This window comes from Brugia malayi, assembly GCF_000002995.4.
Source record: "Brugia malayi strain FR3 genome assembly, contig: Bm_v4_ChrX_scaffold_001, whole genome shotgun sequence".
NCBI classification, from domain to species: domain Eukaryota; kingdom Metazoa; phylum Nematoda; class Chromadorea; order Rhabditida; family Onchocercidae; genus Brugia; species Brugia malayi.
Window position 1 is genome coordinate 13587721 of NW_025062479.1, and position 10552 is coordinate 13598272.

A 10552-nucleotide genomic window follows, 5' to 3' on the forward strand; every position below is an offset into this window, starting at 1 on the left:
TAGAACTATTTTAATTATTAAATAATTCATTTCATGTAATTATTTTCAACTTAGTTCTTTAAAAACTATCCTCACTTATTTTCTGTTGATCTAATAAATGTCACTAGAAAGAATTCAAATGACAAAGTTTGAAGGAATTTTTCCAATATCAAATTTAAATTTTAATTGTTATTAATTATTGTTAAACAATAATTAAATGAACTGCTAATCAGTATGAAATAAAGTCTATGAGAAAAAAATTAACACATTTACTTTTAAGCAAACACACATAGAAAATGGAAAGGTAATTATGATTAGAATCCATGAAAGCACTAGAAGTGCATAACCAAATATGGTACCAATCGTTTCATAATCCGGTGGTACATCCTGAAATCCATTTTAATAGTATTACGGAAAAGGAGAAGTAAACAGTTAGATATTGTTAAAAAGAAAATTTCGAAAGTTTTCATTTATTCTGAAAAACCAATAACATATCCTAAGATTATCATTGGTTGTGATTAAAAGCATTTTTTTGGGATCTAATAAAAGGTACACCGTAACATTGCATAATACTGCTTATTATAATATCTAGAGAAAGAGAAAAGAAATTAAAAAAATTTACACTTACCTGATTAGAAGAAGGTGTTACCCATTGTGGGTCCGTCCGGGCATTTTTTGAAGACATCGACCCGTTGGAACCCAATTTCGTTTTAATGTAGGATTTTTATCCGTTCTAAAAAATTTAAAAATAATTAATATATTGCAACAAATACATAAAATGATAACATTATTGCAATAAATAATTGAAAAATTCAAAAGCAAAAGATCAATAAATAATTAATGATTATAAAGCGCAAAATAATTACACAGCAGTGAAATAAACTAAGCATATGAAAAGCCTAAAGAATTCAAAATTTATATGAATTAGGCATTATTTTATTAAATTTTTGAATTTTCTAACCGCATGATTGATTGATTGAAATGAAATTTACAAAAACTGTACACTAAATAAAAATAAGTCTATATTATTAGATTTTAACCGTTATTAAATCAAACTATAGTAATAATTTCTCTAGCATATTAGAATAAAAAAAAAAAAAAAACTATTTAAGACCTAAAATTTTTTGTAAACCAATTTAACTCATAATTAATCCTTAATATACACATAATTTTACGTTATATTAACAATACCGAATATAAATTGCTAACTTTATAAGTTATTATAAACTATCAACAAATTAATAAAATAAAAGTTAATGAATTAATTAATCCATATGGCTGTTAGGCAATCTATTATTATAAAAAATAAATTCTTAAATTATATTATAATGAAGAAGAATTATCTTTTTATATTCCTTTTTTAATTTTCATTTTTATCAATTCAAAAATTACCATAAATAATTAATCCTTACTATACACATAATTAATTCATAATTAAAACCGACAAGCTAAATGTAAAAAGTAAATTATTAAAAAAAAAAGAACTTTTTTAACGAATGGAAATAATTTCTCTTTTATGATAATAAAGTTATCTCGATTTTCAAATAAATTTTTATTATGTATGTGAAATTTTAAATTCAAAAAAAAAAAATACATTTTAACGTTTCATATTCAAATATAGTTTGCCGAACATATTTTTCATTATGGATTAAAAAACGTAGCAGCTAACATTTGAAGATAAATTTAACATTTTATTTAAAAAGGAGAAAAAAAGCTAAATGAATAAACAAATAAACAAGCATTTAAGTTTGACATTAAAATATTCACCATTTTAATGATATATTTATTTGCTGTGAGTTTAATAACATATATAATTACGATATTTTGAATAACATTTAAATAAAAATAATGGATGAATATTTTTTGAAAAATATTCACTAATAAAACAACAACATAAAATTAATGAATACTAATAATTAATTAATTCAATAATAAAATCAAAGCTAATAATTAGCAAAAATTAAAAGAATCAAAATTAAACGAGAAAGAAGTTTAATAATATTTTGTATATTTTATAATGATAATTAAACAAATTTTGAAAGAAGAAGTCAAAATAACGAATGATGGTATTATGTTTACACTTATATATGCATATAAAGAGATAGGAAAAGCCTTTAAAAGCTCCTCCTAAAATCAATCAAATTATTTTTAGATTCTCTTTGGCATTTTAGCGCTTAGCTAAAATATACTACGAAGAAAATTATTTCGTAAGTCATGTTGAGATGAATGATATCAAATTGAAATTTGACAAAATGGAAAAAAAAAGTGAAAAAAAGACAAATGCGAATAAGCATATACTCTTAAATTTTCATCCTTGTTAAATTAAAAAAAAAGATGAAAAAAAAATGTAAATAAATAAATAAATGAAATTATTTATTTTTGAATAACTGAAGAAAAACGGAAAAGAAAAAAAAAATAAAAATGACATACTAAAAACATGATTTTGCAAGGAAAAAAGGAAACAAAAACAATTAAAATTGAATAAAGTTAAAACAAAAAAGAAGGAATAATTTAAACCTTAGAAAGAAAAGAAAGAAAAGTTGTAGATTTAGAAATATACTTTTTTAAATTTAATCAATAAATAAAATGCATAAATAATATATTTTTGTTTTATTAATCTAAGACTTGTCACTTTTTTCTTTGAAAATTTTACTGAAATCATTTATTAAATGTTAACTCTAGGTATATATATATATAACTTATCACAGTAAAACTAAAAGTAATGAAAAAAAAAAGTGAATGAAATTTGAGAATATACTACTTTTAGGTAGGAGAAAAGAATTTTAACATTACTTCATCAATACTAAATGTATAAATGAATTTAGTCAGAAGGGGGGAGAGGAAGAAGAGAGGAAGGGGAAGGAAGAAGAGAGGAAGAAGAAAAGACGAAGAAATAAATATAAGGCCGTGGCGATATTTTCCTATTTCCGCCAATCCTTTCAAAAAGCCTTTTTGTGAGGAAAGCTTCATTTTTCATCGATTTCATGAAATTTGATTAAATGGAACAATGAAAGGGGAGAGAGAGAGGGAGAGGGAAAGGGAAAGGCAGAGAGGGAGAGAAAGATGGAAAAAAAGAAAGATATGCTTTATGATGAGGTGAAAATTGAAATAAATATACAAATCATACATGTTATATTATGATGTAGCGATAAAATAAACAGAAATAAATAAATAAACAAGTAAATAAATTGATAAATAAAAATTTTTAAATCCAAAGAAAGAGAAAAAATATTTAATAAATCAAAATTATAAGTTTATATTTTATTAAAAAATTTGGCAAAAAATTTTTTTAAATGATAGCCTGATTGAATACAAAATTAACTGCATTATCATATGCATAAAACATGTGGAAATACTAAAATAGAGGTAAAAAGAAAAGGGAGGGGAGAGAGAGGCGGCACAAGAGAGAGAGAGTGAAGAAAATAATTTAAATCGAATTTACACTGAAAAGGATAAAGTGATTGCATGATGTTTTATTTTTTCGCTTTTTTTTTATGAAATACATTTTCAGCAATTCTTAATTACCTTTACTGTTGGTTTTTCTCTTTTATTTTGATTAATTATTAGTTTACACTAGCATAATAATTGATATAATTGTGTTAATCAGATGATTATTTATTCTTATTAATTAAAATACATCATTAAAACACTTCACATCAGCTAAATGAATCATTTTTAATAGTTTAAATTAATTACAACAGATAATAATTCATTTCATACGTAAGCAATAAACATTGCATTTCTTTATCAGTACAATGATAAAATTTGAAATATATCATCACCTTATCAATAATGTAGTATATTATCATATCATAAAAATAACTTCTCACACAAAAAAAAGAAAATTATGACAAAATATTTAAATGAAATAACAAAATTCATTATAAAAATTTAATCAGCAACAACTTTTTTTACGATTAAATTAATACGTTTTTTTCGGTAAGATTTTGTATACAAATTTCCCATTTTTTTTTTTTTTGCAAAAAAAATTTCACTGTTTTTTTAATTTTAATTCTAAAACTATTTTTAATTTTATCTTTTTTTATTGATGGTATTCATTATATATTTTTTTCTTGAAAATTTCTGCCATATTTTTTTAATACAAGTTGAATTTTAACGTTTAATATATAAAACTTTGTTTATTTTTAGAATAGAAAATAAAAGTAAGAATCATGTTATTCTGATCTGCAATATTTGTTGCAATTTTATTTCTTATTATATCATCGAAAATGATAATCAACTAGAAAGTATCATCATAAAAATAGGTGTTACATCTTGAAGTATCAGTAATTCAACTCTTTCATATTTATTTAAATGATTATTTTAGATAATATAGCTGTCGGAACAAAAATACAGATAGAGCGAAGAAGGATGTATGAATTCATAATTGCAATTCGATTGAAATTACACTGAATTGAAATTAAAATTGAACTGAAAAAAAGCATACATCAAAATGGAATTAAAAGTGAAGATTAGTTAGAAAAAAGAAATGTGAAATCTTAATACAGAAGGTAAACAAGTTTGAATTATTCTTGTAAATTCGAAGTTTTCGTTCAAAATTTATATATTTAATATTTGGAATTACATATTTAAGGATTTTCAAATTAAATTTCTTATTAAGACAAGCATTAATAATAAGAATAATCTTTTATAAAAATTAATAGTCAGAATAATATTTTATAAAAGTTTGTGGAAATTTTCGAAAATATATAATTTAATAAATAGTGGAAAAAAAAAAAAGGAGTGTGACAATTGCAAATGAAATTTCCACTCGTTGCATATATAAATATATTTTAATGAAAAAAAAAAAAAAAAATCAATTTTGCAAAACAATTTTTCACTCATCCACTCACTCACTCTTTCTTTCTTTGCTTTTTTAGATAAATTTATTTTAAAACCATAGTTTGTTCTACAAAATTGTAAAACTTCACAAAATCTTCCCCTCTTCTTGTTTGTGTACACGAAATTATAACAAAATGACATATTGGAAGTGGAAAAAAATATAATTGAAAAGAAAAAAAAAAAATGATAATTTGACTGACTTTCTGCATAAAAGCGTTTCACTATCATTAGCAAATGTTAATTGTTTTAATTTAAAATGTTGATATTTTTTTAAATTTTGTGAAGTGTTGTAGTGTCCAAACAAAAATACAAATTTTTGAATACATTCGTGTTTTATAATTCTTTTGTGAAGAAAGGAAAAAAGGATTTTGTTGATGGAAGGAAAAATTGTATGAAAAATAAACAGGAAAGAAGGAGAGAGCGAGAGAGAGAGAAAAAAAAAGAGAGAGAGGAAGTAAGAAATGATGGAAAACATCATTTTGCATGAAAAAAATTATAATCAATTTTTCTTGGCAAATTTTTGAGAAGTTTCAATTGAGCAAAAATTGTTAAAGGAAAAAGTGGAAAAAAAAAAATGAAAATCTTGGCTTAACCCCGATATGATGAATGGAAGAGAAAAAGAAAATGTACCTTTGCATTAAACTAAATTTATTTTTTTCAAAACTTTCTTTAAAGTTTTTTTTTTTTACTTTTCTAAGTCACAGTTCCTTCTTTATTGCATCTTTTTTACGCTCCAAAATGAGTGATTTTATTTTACTTGAAACATTTTGAAAAGTGGTGAACAACTTTTGCGCCCTTCATCTTCCTTTCTTTGTTCCTTATTTGTTTTATTAATTAATTAATTTACTAACATTTTTTCTTCAGAAATTAGTTTCTTTATACAATGATCATTTTATCGATATTATTTTTATTTTTTTTTATTTTTTTTTTTAAAGAAGCATTTTGATTTTAAGTATATTTATGCAATGATGAAGGCACTAACAATTACTATTCGAAGGATTTTACTATTTTCATTATATTAAATTATATTAAAGCAACATTTTTTTTCCTAATTTCAATATCATTTAATTTTCAAGCAATTCTTTTTCGTTTTCTTTCAAGTTTCATTCTAGCTTTATTTTTCACTTTTTATAATTTATTTTCTCCTTTTTTCTTCAATTTTTTTTTACCACTTTTTGCAAACTAGTTTGTTAAACTGAAACACTTAATTCATTAACATATTAAAATAAAGTTATAATTAATTTCATTGGAAAATTAGTTCAAAAATTAATTAGATAAGACTAATGGTAAGTTCTCCTAGTGATATTATAAATTGAAGTAATCTGGAAATAAATTAGCAAAATATTCTCGATTTCTTCTAGAAGAAAAAACAGTTACAAAAAAAAAAAAAAAAAAAAAAAAAAAACAATTTGAAATATGAAATGAAGATTGAACTAAAGTTTCATTTCAAAACCATTTGATTATACGTTTTTGAAGAAAATTTGACTTATAATTAAAAATTTTTTTTTCACTAAAATATGCAATTTTATTTTACAATTTAACGCATAATACTTTTAATTAACTGAAAAAATTCTCCTAAATTCATAGTAAGAACTTAATTTAGCCAATTAAAAGTATTACAGATTACACAGCTAATTAATAAAACTAACTGTAAGTGGCAAATATGAGATATTGTACGTAATATAAATTCACTTTCTTTTTCATCTTGTCCAATTTAATTTAAACATTGACAATTGAATAAAATATATTTCAAAAAATTTATATCAGATGCTCAATCTTTTTTAACTATTCAATTTTGCTAAACGGCTAAAATTTCCAAACGTCTTCATAATTTGAAATAAAATAAAGCATAAGAAATCTTTTTTTTTTTTTGTATAATAATTAAAAAAAAAAAAAAAATTACACAATAATGATATATTCCATTTAATAAATTATTCCAAATTTCTTCATAATTTTCTTTTTCTTTTTTTAATCAAGTAAAAAATAGCAACAAAAGGATTTTAAGATATGAAGAAAAAGGAAAGAAAGCAAAAACAAAACTGTTTGATCTTTTCAAATGATAATTCTTTTCTCCCTTCTCTCTCTCTTTCTCACTCTCTCTTCTCTTCTCTTCAACAACAAATATTTTAAATTTGTATTCTTTTTTTTCCTTTCTTTCTTTTTTTTTTACTTTTAAATATTCATAGAAAAAAGCCAGAAAATAAGGTAAAAAAAAAACAAAAGAAATAAAGAAATTCTTTCAAGAAAAAAAGAGAGAAAAAGTAGAAATTTTGAAAATTGTTTATGAAAAAAAGAAGGTAATAAAAAGAGGAAGAATAAAAATGATAGGAAAGGGATAAATAAACAAATAAATAAACAAGTAAAAAGAAAAGATAATAAAGGAGGAAAAAAATAAAATAAAGAATAAGGAGGAAAAAGAGGAAAGAGAAATGATTTGTGTAAAATGAATTTATTAATCGAAAACCGAAATAAATCAAAGAATATAATAGTTTTCATAAGTTTTGCTATAGTTGAATAAAATTCTCTTAGCATTTCATCCATGGAATGGAATTTGCTGATTGATAGTAAACAAGTTTTAATCTAAAGATTTGAAAAGATAGACTGAAACAGACGAGCAAGAAGGTGGTAAGAGTAGGAAGAGTTAGTTAGTTAGTTAGTTAGAAGTGAAAAGTGATAAAAATTGAAGGGAAAGATATAATTTCATAATTATTTGTGCTAAATAAATTTGTTAAATTTATAGGCGGCTATTTGAAAAAAAAAAATTTTTGTTCAATATTGCTCTAACTTTTATGCTAGATTTAGTTTTGCTATAAACTAAAGAATTATTAAGTTATGGAAATTAGCATAGCTAACAACTTTAATCAGTCAAAAATGATATGGGTAAATTAAACTGATAATATGTTTATTACATCTGAAATATAGTAAATTAAATTGATAATGAGTATAATAATGTTTAGCAAAAGTGATTAGTTAGTGGTTAAATTAAAATTTTCTCCCATTAACCTCTTTCTTCATTTCGCTGCTTGTTTGCTTCATTGAATTAATAAAATAATAAAATTTGAAACTATTAAAATGAAATCAAAGGTGTATAAATTGGGAAAAAGAGAGAGAGAAAGAGGTAGAAGTGAAATACTACTGACAATAACATTTAACAAAATGATCAAATGAAATAAAATATGCAATAAAATAATTATTTTTTAATTTTAACACTTCATACATTTTAATCATTGATTGATAGCGATTAAATACTTTGCAATATTTAACTGTTTGCTGTGATATTTTGCACCCAATAATTAATTGAATTTGAAGATCGAAGAAATTAAATTCAAAAATTCTAAGTGCAATAATTTAAAAAAGTGGAAAAATTATTTACGTCAATTCTTTCTAATTAGAGACGATTTTTTTTTTCTAGGAAACAAAAGAAAAACTCAAACTTACAAATTTTTTTTTAAAAAAAAAGCAATAAAAATTTTAAAAATAGTATGAAGAAAAAGTTTCAACGAAAAAGTTAAAATTTTTGAAAATTTTGGAGAAAAATGAACGACTATTTAAAAAAAAAGTTTTTACTTTTTCACTTTCTTTCTTGTGATGACAGTGTAAGAAGTCAATTGTTGATAATAAAGAGATATTTAAAAAATATTCCTCTGAATTAATAATTAGAAAACCTATAAATAAATATTTGAAAAATATTTGTGATAATTATAGCAAATGGCTAATTTAGAGAGTTAATTAATTGGAAAACGGATTTTGCGATTGTATAATGCTATTAATTAATGCACTTTTTCTTCATTACTTCATCGTTTTTCCTTTAATTTTGATAATTATAACTCATTGGAAATTTTTTCCTTTTTTTTTGCATTTTTCATTCAAATTATTGTCAGATAATACGTCCTAATAAAATTTACAAACAATGAAAAATAAATAAAAGTAAATTTAAATTTATATATCAATAAATAGAATCAATGAAATTTTCTCTTCACTTAAAATATGCTAATAATGTGTGTCAATAAAACTTTCCGCAAAAAAAAAAAAAAAAAAATTATTAATAAATTCAAATTAATATATGCAAATAAATGAATTAATATAAGTAATAAATATCAAATGATATTAATTAACATTATATATAAATGCAACATAAGGAAACAAATTTTTTCTTTTTCTTTCGAACAAGAAATGAACAATTGAGAAAAAAACAATTTTAAAACTTAAACCATTCATAACTGAACTGAAATATAAAGAATAACTCGTCTCGCACAGATACATGTAATACGGCTATTTTGCAATCAAACAAAGGAAATGAAACTAAACCACTTTTCATTTTTTTTCCGTCTAACTTCCTTTATTCTTCAATTCTATCCCTCTCCCCCCCTCTCTCTCTCTCTAGAATTTCGATAAGAAAAAAGAGAACACCCCTAAGCTTTCTTAGCAAAATCAATGAATGAGCTTCTAAATGCTTGCTTTAAAGAACCCGTAAAATATATAATATACACATACACACATACATACATACATACATACACACATACACACATACATACATACACACATACATACATATACGCACAAACACACATATATTAAAGTTGAAATTTCCTACGATGCACATTATGTTGTCTTGCTAAGATAAGCAGTAAAAGTTTGTGAATGGTTGCTCCTTTGTTTTTTTTTTTTTTTGAAAATTAGGGTTAAATAATTAGTGAAAAATCAAATAAGACAGGGAAGGAAAGAGAATGTATAAAAGTAAGATTGAGATTATCACTTATCACTTGATTTTGTTAATCTCTTTCTCATGTTTATCAATAACAGTGATAGATTATAGCTATCATTAAGGCATTCATGAGAAAAAATAGATGAAATGGAATAAAATGAAAGTCTGAAATTATTTGAATTTATTAAAAAATGTAAGTAATAACTCTCTGAAAGAAAACGCAAATGAAATAACTGTTGAGGAGAATAGAATTATGTCATATAAAAAATAATAATCGGAAACACTAAGAATGCTTAAATATTCAGTATAGTTATAGTAAAATATAGTAAAATAGCTTAAAATTCACTAATTTGGCAAAGAAAGAAAAAGACAAAAAAAAAAAAAAAAAATGATTAAATCGTTTGCCTTAATTTAGTTGCTATTTAAGTTATTGGTAATTTGTCAGAAAAAAAAAAAAAAAAAAAAAAAAAAAAAAAGAAAAGAAAAGAAATAATATGAAGATAAAATCTAAAATTCCAGCATTATATTAATTTTCTATTCAATAGTATTATATTTGTTTCAAATTATCACAATATCAATTATCATCTATTAATTATTCAATATGACCAGCAATCCAACGCTAACTCTCCGTTAATTTAAATTGATTTTCTGTTCACCTTTGCTTTTACGGTAATAAATATTATAGCAGAATTTTTACTTCACAATTATATTTTAAGATATAAGTTTTTTTGTCAATTAAATCAATGAAAAATTAAAGAAATATTACATTGAAATGCTAGTTGAATGAAAAATAAACGGTATCCTTAAACAATTTTTACTTATTTTTAAAAGAAAAATGAATTCCATTTACCAATTAATAGACTGAAAAGTAATTTAAACCCTGTAGTTAACACAACTTTTATTTATTTATTAAACAACAAAGATAATAAAAATACGATTTTTAAAATGTTTCTGAAATAATAGAATTAGAACTTGCTAGCTTCATAAAACTATTTTAAATGCATTTGACAATTTTTTTTATTT

At 22.4% G+C, this 10552-nt stretch overlaps 1 protein-coding gene across 1 annotated transcript in view; it reads right to left on the reverse strand.

The window, feature by feature from the left end:
- Bma-unc-1 (uncoordinated protein 1, putative) overlaps positions 1-664 on the reverse strand; it is a gene marked incomplete at both ends in the record, with an annotated part of 6588 nt that extends 5924 nt beyond the window's left edge. Inside the window, 2 exons of the mRNA XM_043074751.1 lie at positions 253-366; positions 608-664. Coding sequence (XP_042930685.1) covers positions 253-366; positions 608-664 — 171 coding nt within the window. The remainder of the gene's footprint in view (positions 1-252; positions 367-607) is intronic.
- Between the last annotated feature and the right edge of the window lie 9888 nt (positions 665-10552).